This window comes from Erythrolamprus reginae, chromosome 5 (genome assembly GCF_031021105.1).
Source record: "Erythrolamprus reginae isolate rEryReg1 chromosome 5, rEryReg1.hap1, whole genome shotgun sequence".
NCBI lineage: Eukaryota > Metazoa > Chordata > Lepidosauria > Squamata > Dipsadidae > Erythrolamprus > Erythrolamprus reginae.
Window position 1 is genome coordinate 68024570 of NC_091954.1, and position 14748 is coordinate 68039317.

At 40.3% G+C, this 14748-nt stretch overlaps 1 protein-coding gene across 2 annotated transcripts in view; it reads right to left on the reverse strand.

Moving 5' to 3' along the window:
* Positions 1 to 2366: 2366 nt before the first annotated feature.
* Positions 2367 to 14748, reverse strand: part of PYROXD2 (pyridine nucleotide-disulphide oxidoreductase domain 2) — a 29950-nt gene continuing 17568 nt past the window's right edge. For both annotated transcript variants that reach the window (XM_070752951.1, XM_070752953.1), the window contains exons 11-16: positions 12919 to 12991; positions 11791 to 11947; positions 8413 to 8567; positions 5103 to 5209; positions 3684 to 3804; positions 2367 to 3453 (exon numbers count right to left, since the gene is read on the reverse strand). In XM_070752951.1, the coding sequence (XP_070609052.1) occupies positions 3383 to 3453; positions 3684 to 3804; positions 5103 to 5209; positions 8413 to 8567; positions 11791 to 11947; positions 12919 to 12991 (684 nt within the window). In that variant the 3' untranslated portion in view covers positions 2367 to 3382. The remainder of the gene's footprint in view (positions 3454 to 3683; positions 3805 to 5102; positions 5210 to 8412; positions 8568 to 11790; positions 11948 to 12918; positions 12992 to 14748) is intronic.

A 14748-nucleotide genomic window follows, 5' to 3' on the forward strand; every position in this document is an offset into this window, starting at 1 on the left:
CTTCCCCGTTTCGTAAGAATAAAGCTGATATTTCATCATTTTGTATGATGTCTGAGAAATTATGTGGCTTTACATAACAACCAGATTACTTATGGGACCGTCTTCTGCCTCATGTATCCTAGCGGCTGGTCAGGTCCCACAGAGTCGGCCTTCTCCAGGTCCTGTCAGCCAGATAATGTCGTCTGGCGGGACCTAGGGGAAGAGCCTTCTCTGTGGTGGCCCCGGCCCTCTGGAATGAGCTCCCCTCGGAGGCCCGTACTGCCCTCACTCTCCCTGCCTTCTGTGAACTTTTAAAGACTCACCTCTGCCAGCAGGCCTGGGGCCACCTTGCCCCACCCAATGAATGAATGTGTGATGGAAGATGTATGAATCTGTTACTAACTTTTAATATGGGGATTTTAATCTGTAAATTTCATTTAGATTTCTACATGTTGTGAGTCACTCTGGGTCTCAGAATGGCAGCACAGAAAATGGATGGATGGATAGATGATAGACAGATAGATAGATAGATAGATAGATAGATAGATAGATAGATAGATAGATACACTGCTCAAAAAAAATAAAGGGAACACTCAAATAACACATCCTAGATCTGAATGAATGAAATATTCTCATTGAATACTTTGTTCTGTACAAAGTTGAATGTGCTGACAACAAAATGAAATTGATTGTCAATCGGTGTTGCTTCCTAAGTGGACAGAAGTCAAGAGGTTGCTTCCTAAATGGATAGACGTCAGGAAGACTTTCACAGAAGTTTAATTTACTTGGAGTTATATTGTGTTGTTTAAATGTTCCCTTTATTTTTTTGAGTAAGATAGATAGATAAATGATAGATAGATGGATAGATAGTAGGTAAGTAAATAGATAGATAGATGATAGATAGAGATAGATAGATAGATAGATAGATAGATAGATAGATAGATAGATAGATAGATAGATAGATAGATAGATAGATAGATAATTGTCAGTCTTTGACAATTTCCTTTTCCTTGGAAAAAATCTACCTACAGCTGCATACAATTTCAATTTATGACAGTCACTGTTTGTGCCAGTTCCTAAGGAAGCTACACCGAGATGAATGGCTGTTGCTCATAAATTGCAGTTGAGAAAGTGCAAGACCACTGGCAACCCCTATCCACAAACCCCACCACCAGCATTGTCTGTGCTTGCTTTGAATCCAGAAGCCAATGGCTGATATGCTCCCCAAAAAACTAAGAGAAACATTACAGTATTACAAAAGACGATTGGGGGAAAGGAAGGCATTTTTCAAACTCTTTATTAATCTCTGGGTATTTTCTAGCAGGCAATGATTTTATCATCAGTTCTTCATATGAAATTCATTCATCACATACAAGGAGGGGAGCTACTGACATTCCTCATTGTGTCAACACATTTCTCTTGCAAACCATGTGTAAAACTCAGGTGGAGTATTAGACTCAAACTGATTTATTCCCACTGATTTCAATGGAATGGAACGGATAGCAGCCAAGTATTCTGGCTCCCGTGCTTTGTGACGGAGATTAGCGGGTGCAGAAAACCCAACCAAGGCCGAAACAGCAAGGGCAGCTGGCTTCTGGCCACTTCCCGACTGGATTTGCAGTCAGATTGCAAAGAGGTGTTTGCAAGCAGCTGCTTTTTGCTAGCGAGAAATATGACTCTTTGGGACGCCGGCTCAGTCAGGCATATCTAGCTTTGGATGGGGAGCACAAGGTTAGATATCATGAATGGCAGCAGACTCTCCTTAACCCTCTGCTAAGGTGATTTCTGTAACAACCTGGCCGTGGTTATGATCTCCTGGAAAGCATGGCCCATCATCTACGTTATAAACTGGTTCTCAGGAGCAGCATTTCAGAATGGCTGCATTTTCACAGGTCAAGAAGCAAAAAAGCAAGATAAATAGCCCAGCTGGGAACTTTGGAAGAAAGGAAATTGCTAAAGAGCAGTTCAAGACAATCTGAACTATACAAACCTCAATAGAATTGGCTTATTCACCCGGAGAGAAAGCCACCCTGTGGGTTCTCCTTCCCACATGCCTCTAAGCCAGTGTTTCCCACCCTTGGCAACTTGAAGATATTTGGACTTCAACCCCCAGAATTCCCCAGCCAGCATCTGCTGGCTGGGGAATTCTGGGAGTTGAAGTCCAAATATCTTCAAGTTGCCAAGGTTGGGAAACACTGCTCTAAGCGTCCCTCTAACTATGGGTGAACGATAGCAGTGTGCCTCTCTTCAGTGATCCAAAGATGATAAGTTGTGGAACAAGATAGAGGGACAAACCCCTGGTTAAATAATACAACATGGGAAGCATGTTGATTACACAGTCAACACAGATTTACCAGAAAAGCTCAGCCACTGTATTCATAGAATAGAATAGAATAGAATTTTTATTGGCCAAGTGTGATTGGACACACAAGGAATTTGTCTTGGTGCATATGCTCTCAGCGTCCATAAAATAAAATATACATTTGTCAAGAATCATGTGGTACAACACTTAATTATTGTCATAGGGGTCAAATAAGCAATGAAGAAGCAATATTAATAAAAATCTTAGGATATAAGCAACAAGTTACAGTCAAACAGTCAACATGGGAGGAAATGGGCGATAGGAATGATGAGAAAAACTAGTAGAATAGAAGTGCAGATTTAGTAGGAAGTCTGACAGTGTTGAGGGAATTATTTGTTTAGTAGAGTGATGGCGTTCGGAAAAAAACTGTTCTTGTGTCTAGTTGTCTTGGTGTGCAGTGCTCTGTAGCGACATTTTGAGGGTAGGAGTTGAAACAATTTGTGTCCAGGATGTGAGGGGTCAGTAAATATTTTCCCCGCCCTCTTTTTGACTCATGCAATATACAGGTCCTCAATGGAAGGCAGGTTGGCAGCAACTGTTTTTTCTGCAGTTCTGATTATCCTCTGAAGTACAATATTTTATGCCCCACATGAAACAGCAGGGGCCCATACTTGCTTAGTGAGCATGCTATTGCAAGAGAAGTGTACACTGCTCAAAAAAATAAAGGGAACACTCAAACAACACATCCTAGATCTGAATGAAGGAAATATTCTCACTGAATACTTTGTTCTGTACAAAGTTGAATGTGCACAACAGCATGTGAAATTGATTGTCAATCAGTGTTGCTTCCTAAGTGGACAGTTTGATTCCACAGAAGTTTGATTTACTTGGAGGTATATTGTGTTGTTTATTTATTTATTTTTGAGCAGTATATCATTGTGGTACATTGAGTAATTTGTGATGAAAAAATAAGAGAGGACACTAGTAAAATAGGCCCCCAAATACTAAGATAAGAGAGTTTGTTTCAAAGGCTTGGATTGGAGAATGCCCAGATTTCTCTCTTTTCTTTTTTGAGCCAATGCAGTAAATCATCCTATTGGTTCAGAGATTCTTGAAATCCTCCAAGGCTACTCTAGCAGCATTGCGTCCCACTGCCCCCATCACACCTCCTCCTAGGAAGAAGACAGAAGAAAGAGGCTTTGACTGCGACAGAAGGCAAAAATGGCAGCACTCTCAGAAATATTTGTGATCGACAGGCAGGCCCGAACAAATGAACCCCCCCAACTCTTTCAGCCTCTTCCAGATTGCAGAAATCAAGGCTCCCATAATGACACTATGGGTAAGCGCATTTTTTAAATTGCAGCCTTGCTTATACCCCTCGCCCTGTCGCCCCCAGACATACCAGGATGAGCACCGCTTCCACAGAGGTATAGGCCTTGGATTGGAGACTGGTAACTGGAGTAAGAGGGCACCGGTCGGGCAAAATATAACTGATCCAGAGACATGGCTCCATGGAATATATTCTGAAAGGCAAAGGTAGTATCAGATGAGACATAGCTGAAGAGACAAGGGTCCTTGTTCTTGTCCATTTCCCAGTATAGAGAAAGGGAATGGCTACCCTGTGGCATTCAGATAATAATAATAATAATAATAATAATAATAATAATAATAATAATAATAATAATTGAATATAACTGAAGCATAACACACCAGACATCCTGATTGTGGAGAAAAAGAAAGCATGGATCATTGACACCGCAATCCCAGGGGACAGCAGAATTGAGGAGAAGCAGCTAGAGAAATCAGTGAAATACGAAGATCTAAAAATTGAGCTGCAACGACTCTGGCATAAGCCAGTGAAAGTGGTCCCAGTGGTACTTGGCACACTGGGCGCAGTGCCAAAGGATCTCAGTGGACATTTGAAAACCATCGGAATTGACAAAATCTCCATCTGTCAATTGCAAAAGGCCGCTTTACTGGGATCAGCAAACATAATTCGCCGTTACATCATGCAGTCCTAGGTGCTTGGGAAGTGCCTGACTGGTGATGAAATACGAAATCCAGCATAGTGATCTTGTTTGCTGTGTTGTATTGACATAATAATAATAATAATAATAATAATAATAATAGCAGCAACAACAATAATAACAATAATAACAATAATAACAACAACAACAACAACAACAATAACAATAATAATAATAATAATAATAATATTAATTTATTAGATTTGTATGCCGCCCCTCTCTGAAGACTCGGAGCAGCTCACAGCAACAATACACAATGTACACAATGAATAGCATAGAGGATAGATTTCCAAGACCATTTTACAGTCAAAAGCAAGAAGATTTAAAAAAAAAAAAATCCTTATGTTTATTTGTAAGAGGGGTGAGTGGGATAGTTTTAGACAAGGTTACTGTGTAAAGATCAAGCTACGAAATGGGTTTCAACAGGTTTTGATCAATTCTGGAGAACTGGTAGCGGAAATTTTGAATAGTTCGGAGAACCAGCAGATGCCACCTTTGGCTGGCTCCGTTCCGATCTATTCTCTGCTTCCCGAATCCCAGCTGATCGGGAGGAAATGGAGATTTTGCAGTATCCTTCACCTGTCATGCCCGCCAAACCTGCCACGCCTACAACCTGTAGTAAAAAAATTGAATCCCACCACTGAGTCTTCGGAGAGAGTCGACATACAAATCTACATAATAATAATAATAATAATAATAATAATAATAATAATAATAATAATAATAATAATAATAAAGCTATATAGTCATTTAAATTGATTTGGGGGGGGGGTTGATTTTCAGGAAATACATACCCCACCAGGTAGGCCAAAGATCTTCTCAAGGTCTGGAGGTGTTAAAACATCTATGCCAATGATGGATGCCTTGAACCCAGGTGCATAGGCTTCAACAGTGTCAAATACTACAGAGAGAGAAGACATCTGGTAGGGACTGTAAGTCAGGAGTAGAACAGAACTTCCCAACATTAATCTCTTGAATGTCCAGGTTGAACTGGAGAACCTCCTTCTCCCTGGTTCCCAATGTGGGATCGACAGGGGGACAATTTCATTTTTAATGGGGGCAATTGGAACCTTGCTTAAACCTAGTTAATGGCCTTTTAGGTTTCCTCCATGTGAGTAGTTCACTATTTGAATAGTAAGAATAATGGGGGGGGGGGGAACCTCGGGATTTTAGAGATGCTTAGGTGGGGCATGGCCAAAAAAAGGTTGGGGACCACTGCTCTATCTTTAATCTTGGACTCTCCTCCCAGTCACCATTGAAGATACTAAAATACTCAGATCCATGGTCTGATATAGTGTGAAGCAGTCTTCTCATTGGCCGACTAAAATAAAATAAAATACTTGTTTCTTGGCTCAAGGCAAATCAATCATTATTTATCTAGGTGGCGCCCCCCAAACATCTACCTTTTAGACAGGGTGGAATGCAGACCTTCAAGAACATAAAGCAAGGGTGAGATCGGAAGCTGGGACTGCGATCTCCACCGCCGGCTCTGAACGGGACACGCCTGTGGGTCCGAATTCAGACCTAACACCACCCACCCACCCCCGTAGAGATGAAAAAGTGAAGAGGGACCACCAGGAGGGTAGAGGGGAGCTGCATCTCCCCTCTCTGAGCTAGCAAAGCCCCAGCCGATAGTGTGAAGCTGTGGCTGCCATAAAGTTGAAGAGAGCCAGAATTAACAAGACTGAGCAGGAGGGAAAGTGAGTGATTTGCAATCTGGGATAAAAAGGACTCTTTGCTATTTAAAACAACCCCAATAATACAAGGGGGAGAAATAAGGAAGTTTAAAGATTAGTAGCAGGTCAAGCATATCAAAATGGGGGGGGGGGGGAACGTTTGGGAACTAGGAGGAAAACGAAAAGTTTTTCTTGGAAGATTTAAAAAGTGTTGGTTATGACCTATAAAGCCCTTCATGGCATCGGACCAGAATATCTCCGGGACCGCATTCTGCCGCACAAATCCCAGCGACCAGTTAGGTCCCATAGAGTTGGCCTTCTCCGGGTCCCGTCGACTAAACAATGTCGTTTGGCGGGACCCAGGAGAAGAGCCTTCTCTGTGGCGGCCCCGACCCTCTGCCCCCACCCTCCTTGCCTTTCGTAAAGTTCTTAAGACCCATCTCTGCCGTCAGGCATGGGGGAACTGAGACATCTCCCCCAGGCCTATACAGTTTATACATGGTATGTTTGTGTGTATGTTTGCTTTTAATAATGGGGGTTTTAGTGTTTTTTAAATTATTAGATTTGTTCTTATATTGTCTTTGTTATTGTTGTGAGCCGTCCCGAGTCTACGGAGAGGGGCGGCATACAAATCTAATAAATAATAATAAATAATAATAATAATAATAAAAGAAGATGTGGTTTTGGAATGACAACCTATTTTTTTTTAAAAACAAATATTGATACTTGAACTGGAAGTTGTCTTTGACTTATAAATGGACTATTATATGTACTGGATTTATAAATACAAAATAACAAATTGAGAGCACAGTATAATGAAGAAAACTTTCTGATTTGAAGCAAGAGCACCATTTGGAGGGGAAAGGAGAGGGTATAACACTCGGAAGTTATCTCTTTGTTGGATAAATAAGGTGGATTAAATTTTGTTGCAAAAATGATGTCAAGTGGAAATAAAGAGGTGGAAAGCATGCCCCAGGATACTAAGACTACTGTAAATAAGCAGTGTGTAGGAACGAAAGAAATATTTCAAGTTATGGATCGTGTAGAACTGAAACTGGAAAATATAATGCAAAAAACAGCAAATGCAGTTTAGGCAAAGGAGGAAAAGATGAAGAACTTTGGAAGAGTGAAAAAACCAGGAACCGAGAAACAAGCAGCAAGAAAGAAAATACAATAAATGGTTGTATTTGGAGTACTGTGTTCAGTTCTGGAGACCTCACTTACAAAAAGATATTGACAAAATTGAACGGGTCTAAAGACGGGCTACAAGAATGGTGGAAGGTCTTCAGCATAAAATGTATCAGGAAAGACTTAATGAACTCAATCTGTATAGTCTGGAGGACAGAAGGAAAAGGGGGGACATGATCAAAACATTTAAATATGTTAAAGGGTTAAATAAGGTCCAGGAGGGAAGTGTTTTTAATAGGAAAGTGAACACAAGAACAAGGGGACACAATCTGAAGTTAGTTGGGGGAAAGATCAAAGGCAACATGAGAAAATATTATTTTACTGAAAGAGTAGTAGATCCTTGGAACAAGCTTCCAGCAGACGTGGTTGGTAAATCCACAGTAACGGAATTTAAACATGCCTGGGATAAACATATATCCATCCTAAGATAAAATACAGGAAATAGTATAAGGGCAGACTAGATGGACCATGAGGTCTTTTTCTGCCGTCAGTCTTCTATGTTTCTATGATTGAAATACAGAGGGTGAAAAAGATAGCAGAGCAGAAGGGGAAGATCTCTGGTATGGGAAAGATAAGAAAGGAAAAGAAAGCTAGAAGGGGAAAGAAAGAAAGAAAAAACTAGAAAAATGAACAATATCGGACAACAAAAAAGGAAAAAGAGGAAAGATACACTAGCAAAAAAAGCGCTAAAGATAGAAAAGAGAGAGCTAAAATAAATATGAGAGAGGCAAGCAAAAAATAAAAATAAAGGAGGATTAAAATTTCAGAGCAGGGTAAAAGAGAAGGGATAAAAGAAAAAATTAAAAAGTGTGAATTAGTCGTAATAGTTTTGAATATGTCAGATAACAATGATTGAAAATATGTAACTTTTAAATATGCTTTGTATGGGGGAAAAAAGAAAAGCAATATAAGAACATAAATCTAGGGATGCTCTGTGATTAAATCATCCTTCGGTTGCTGTTAGGCTCCTGTTCATTCCAAGAACTTCTCTGTTCATCACCAGGAAACGCACACCGGCTGTTCTCGGAGGTTATCTCTGTGTACTGAAACAGCAACTGAGAGCCATAAATCCTTCTAAGAGAGTAAGGGAATTAACATTTTGTCAAGGATACAGGGATAAGGTATGCATGAGTAGAAAGGGGGAGGTATTCTTGCAAATGGAAGATGCTCCTTAAGTAAAGGCTAGATTTTCCCTTTATACCAAGATTATTCCCTGCCAGGGTTTAGCAACTGGCTGTACCTCGATTGGCATAGTCCTCGCGGTCATGGGAATCCCACTGTTTTCCTTCGGCAAGCAAATAGGGGGTGTATTGGGTAAAAAGTGAAATCACATGGCAGCCTGGCGGAGCCAGCGTAGGGTCCAAGACAGATGGAATGCACATCTCAATCATGGGCCTAAAGAACAAGAAAGAAGGGATCTTGTGACTCTTATCCCCAGAGTCCCTGGTTGACAGTTCTCTTTTTTATGGCTGCTGGGATCATGCCTCGGTTTTATGCTAACAGGTAATACAGTCCTGCCAACAGCTTCCAACAGAAGGGAACTAAATGAGGTCCTTGGTACCAAGCCAAGGAAATCGCCCAAGCCTTGAAACAAATCTTTTGAGAAGACCTAAAGTCTGTTGAAGGATAACGGGACAGGACAAAGTCCGACTTGTTTCATAATATGTACTGACTTTGCAAAAACGTGCTGAAAACAATGCACACAAATCAAGGAATGAGCTAGAAGTAGCCCTCCAGCTCTTGCAGAATATAAAATATAAATATAAAATATAAAATTCTAGCATCATCATGCCCTCATCACCTCGAGGCTCGACTACCCTAACGCTCTCTACATGGGGCTACCTTTGAAAAGTGTTCGGAAACTTCAGATCGTGCAGAATGCAGCTGCGAGAGCAATCATGGGCTTCTCTAAATATGCCCATGTTACTCCAACACTCCACAGTCTGCATTGGTTGCCGATCAGTTTCCGGTCACAATTCAAAGTGTTGGTTATGACCTATAAAGCCCTTCATGGCACCGTACCAGATTATCTCAGGGACCGCCTTCTGCTGTACGAATCCCAGCGACCAGTTAGGTCCCACAGAGTGGGTCTTCTCCGGGTCCCGTCAACCAAACAATGTCGCTTGGCGGGACCCAGAGGAAGAGCCTTCTCTGTGGCGTCCCCGACCCCCTGGAACCAACTCCCCCCAGAGATTAGAATTGCCCCCACCCTCCTTGCCTTTCGTAAGCTGCTTAAAACCCACCTCTGCCGCCAGGCATGGGGGAACTAAGATACACTTTCCCCCTAGGCCTTTACAATTTTATGCATGGTATGTTTGTATGTATGACTGGTTTTTCATATAATGGGTTTTTAACTGTTTTTTAGTATTGGATTTTGTTGTACTGTTTTACTGCTGTTGTTAGCCGCCCCGAGTCTGCGGAGAGGGGCGGCATACAAATCCAATAAATAATAATAATAATCTTTAATCAGACTGGTTGGGGTTGCTGGGAATTGAAATTCAGCAACATAGGGGACGGGGCAAAAATAATCCATTCCTAGCAAATACTAGCAGCAAATTCAGCTCTTTTGACCAATAGAAGAGGAAGCCTGAAGGAAATTGGATAGATGGCAGATTAAATAGAAAAGACTGGTCCAAACACCATTCACATGTTGGTTCTGGGTCCCATTTGCTACTCATAAAACCAAGAAAATACAAATTTGAAAAAGGCAGTTTTCATTATAGATAATAGATACCGTTTTATCTGGAGTATATGATTTCCAGCGTAAAACCTAACATTTCAATTGTATTTATTGTGGGATTGAAATAGTATACTATAACCCAGTGTTTCCCAACCTTGGCAACTTGAAGATATTTGGACTTCAACTCCCAGAATTCCCCAGCCAGCGAATGCTGGCTGGGGAATTCTGGGAGTTGAAGTCCAAATATCTTCAAGTTGCCAAGGTTGGGAAACACTGCTATAACCTAACAATGCAATTCCACATGCGATTTATTTGGGAGCTGGCCTCCATAATTTCATGAACTTAATTCTAGGGAGTAAACAAGCATATAATTGGGCTGTTAATTTCCTTTCTACACAAAGCACAGATTGAGTGTCAAGGTGAATTACTATTCTGGATTTTAAATAGTATTGTGCACTTAAAACTGTTGAATAAATGATAATACCGAGAGATGGGAAAAACAGAAAACGCCAGCAAACACTTTGTTGTTGCAAAGAGATGGCACTGGAAGATCAAACCAGCAGTGCAGAATGTGCATCTAAATTAGAATTTCTGCACTACATTCATAACAGGAACAAAAGCCTGACAGATGTTGCAGTGCCTAAAAAAGCTAATGAAACTGTGTAGATGCATATGAAATTCACAGTCATATAACTTAGCAGAAAAGAATCTGACAATATTTGTTTTGCCCAAAAATGAGCTTCTGCTCATTAGACCAGATTAGATAATGGTAAGGATTTTAGATTTAGAAACTCAGCAGAGGTCAGATTTGTGTTAACAGTTTAAGTCTGTGTTCTCAACTGTAGGAAAGTAGTAAGTTTAACTGCTGGCACTTCCAATTTGAATACTAGGAAGGCTACCTAAAAGGATAGCTGGGAGGAGGTCCACCCATAATAGTTTTCAATATATATTAAATAATATTAGCATATATAATTTTATATATTAGAATTGCTTTGACTTCATTCTCTTCTGTAACCATTATTGTTACCTGACAGGGTAGGAAAAGGTAGATTATAAAGTTGGAAAATGATAGAAAAAATGTTAAAAGAGATTGCACTACAAAAAATAGAAAAAACCCCAGAATTTTATTTGTTAGGCATAACCAAGCAGAAATATAAAAAAGATATTTTTTATTTAGTTGTACATATTTTAACAGCGGCTAGGATAGTTTATGCACAAAATTGGAAGGGGGAAAATATCCCCCAAAAAGAAGATGTAGTAAAAAAAAATTTAGACTGTGCAGAGATGGATATGATGACAAGAAGACTGAATGACCAAGAAGAATCTGAATTTTATACTATTTGGAATAAAGTTTATAAGTGGATAGATAAAAAGAAAAAGAAAACTTGAATGTTATGAGAAATGTATATTAAAATGACTTTATAATTTTTCTTTTTTATTAACTTAATTTTATGTTACTAGAATGTTTAAACAAAATTCTTCTTTTCATCTAGATTAATATGAATGAATTAAGAATATATTCTTTTTCTGTATAATTTTATGTTACTAGAATGTTTAAACAAAATTCTTCTTTTCATCTAGATTAATATGAATGAATTAAGAATATATTCTTTTTCTGTTTTAAAAATTAACTTCTTCTAAGAAGAGAGAGGCAATTGTAACCCCTGCTATGTGTTTAAATGTTTGTACGTTTGTGTGTGTGTTTTTTATGAAAATTAATAAAGTTTTATTTTAAAAAATAAAAAATAAAAAAATAAAGTTGTCCCCTTCAAAGCTAAGAGTACCTCAGTTTACATGATTCTCAATCACTGTTCTTGCCAAGTTGGCTGGGAATTATAGAAACTGAAATCTAAAATAACTGGATATATCCAGGTTTTTTGGGTGGGTGGGTGCTCCATCCCCAACGCTATTGAAGCCAGTCAAAATGGCCGACCATACCTTCTCGAGGGCCTCCCATTGCAAGCATCTTCAAAGGCCTGGTGCAAAGCATGAGTATTTTCACAATTGAGGTGGATGGAGCATTGATGGTGAGGCAAGGGGTCGCTGCCGGTAGTATTTGAGACTGCCAGAAAATTGGGCAACCGATCCACAGCCACTGGGGATACAGGCAGTAAAAGTTGTTGTTATAAATACTAAGCACTATAAACGCTATACAGTACCATAAATTTTAGTTCTCCAGATACTTAACACAACATTCAGGAATTTGCTCACAACAGGAATTCACAAAATGACACAAGTCATTTATTGCAGATAAAATGGAAGCCATACTTAATGCAGGACACCTACCTACTGAAGCAGAATCAAGTCCTACACAATTTCTATTTTAGGATTTAAATTCTAGGCCTTTTGCTCCTACCTTTTCAAGCCTACAAACATTTTGCTGCTTTCTTCTTTGCTTTGAGATTGGGACGTGCGATCTTTGCTTAGAAGCCATTCCGTCTAGCTTGAGAGCCATTACTGCTCACTTTGTCAAAATTGGTCTTTAAATCACCAGCCCCCTAAAGTTGGGGGCAGGGAATAAAAACAGACTTCCAATTATCTGAGCAATTGAGTTGGAAGAACAAAAGATAATTCCTTTTTTTTTTTTTTTGGCTTTTTCTATTCTTCACACCTTCCCGTCAAAAGAACAGAAATTTGTTATCCGTTCTGTAATGTTTCAATTGGCCCTGTTAAATTTACCCAGTATTTTAAATTTACCCACCTCTGTCGTCAAGCGTGGGGGAACTGAGACATCTCCCCCTGCCTATGTAGTTTTAGTGCATGATATGACTGTATGTATGTTTTTATATTGGGGCTCCTTATTTTTAGATTTTTTAAAATGTACAATTGCTATTTTAGATTTTAAATTATTAGATTTGTCAATATATATTGTTTTTTATCACTGTTGTGAGCCGCCCCGAGTCTGCGGAGAGGGGCGGCATACAAATCTAATGAATAAATAAATAAATAAAATAAATTAGTCAGGGAGAACTCGGCCTGTTGTGCCCAGGACCATGGAAATTATTCATACCACTAAGAACTCTTACATGGAAGCTTCTCACCTATTCACTGCCTTACAGTCCTCACCATTGATCTTGGTGACTGGAGAACGTGCATCAAACTGTGAGATTCTTTGTACAAACTCCGAGGGCAGATGCTCCTAGGAAGAAGAAACACAGATGCTTGGTTTTGAAAGCCAATTGTAAAATAGTCTGGCGTTTAACTGCCCACAATCATTTTCTCATTCTTCATATATTTATATTATGTGAAGAATGGACATATAACTGGCACTCACAGCCAACTCACCCCCTTCGTGCCCGCAGTTGCAAAGAATTCAGATTTAGATGGATACAGTATGACAACTGTCCTAATGGGAGCAGTTGATCAAGGGTCATGATAAAGTGCCACATCACATACTTTGTATGAAGAGGACCATTATTTCAGATATAAGGGAATTAAAACACTAAAGGGGATCTCAGTTAATGCCCACACCTCAGATAGGGCAGTTTATTGACAGAATAATGACTTTATGCCAGAGAATATGGTGCCCCTAGTCTCTTGATGGCAAACCTGTGGCACATTGAGCCGTATCGGTGGGCACGTGATACGCAACTATTCAAGTTGGGATGCAGGCCATTTTTGGTCTCTGGAGGACCTCTGGGATGGGAGTGGGGAAGACTGTTTTTGTCCTCCCCAGGCTCCTAAAAAGGCTCTGAAGCTGGGGAAAGTGATAAATGGGCGTGTCATCATGTGCTGGGAGGAGGGGTCACATGCGTGGGGGGCGCATGGCATTATGGGTATGAGCATGTGATCGCCCCCCCCCCCAAGTCATCCCTGCCCTAGTTGGTATCCATTTCTGGAAGGCAATACAATTGGAGGTTCAGTGTTTAATATCAAAGCAATCCACTGTTCTGGGGGGGGGGGAAGTATTAATTAATACACAACAGAACTAGAAGAATCTTCTTTAAGATTTTTGGGACACTCTTTACATTTGCCAGACATTTGTTGGAATTCTAATGGAAGAAGGTGGAGAAAATTATCCTGGGAGAACATGGCTCAGACTTTTCCCTCTTTCCTCTTTCCAAACATTATATGGATTGAAGGAACTCTCAACAATTTTAATTGGCTGAGAATTCCATAGCCCAGTTCTCTTCTAGGCAAACTGCAGCCCCTCCTTTCTCCTGGTTCTTGTTGCAAGAGGTGCATATTCAGTGATGGGCTACCAAAATTTTTACTACCACACTGTGGGCGTGGCTTATGCAACATGTTTCAGTGCAAATTGCGTGCTCTGGGGAGGAGCTCCAAATTTTGCTACTGGAACTGTGTTCTGACCGTTCCCGTATGTTCTGCCGGGCTCTCTGGTAGAAGCCTCCCGAAAATTCACGGGTACGAATTTCAGACACACAACACGTTTGAAAATTCAAAACAATGTCCTTTATCACAAAATTCAAAAGAAACAAAGCACCCTTTTTGTATTGCAAAGAGCACTCATCCCCAAAACAACCTTGTCGCCTGTACAAGTCCCTTAATCAGTCCTTAAGTACTTAGCTAGTAGCTGTGAAGAAACATCACAGCCCTCCTTCTTCCCACGAAGTGAAACACACACACACTTTACTCTGCTTTGGTGTCAAAGGCGTGAAAAATCCACAAAGTTCAGACACAGCGAGGCACGATTCTGAAGAACTGCGATCAGATAATCTTCCACAACGGCCAAACTAGCACGCTGCTATTTATAGCAGCAGCTCTAATTACTGGAGCCCCACCCAAACACAGGTGTCCTCTCTTATCTCCTGTAATATTTCCTCAATTGGTCTCTTCGATGCATAATTCTGCGCCTGCGTGGGTCTAACACTTCCTCATCCGAATCGACCGAAGATAATGGAGATTGGCTTCCTGGGCTGTGTGCCAAGCCCCTCT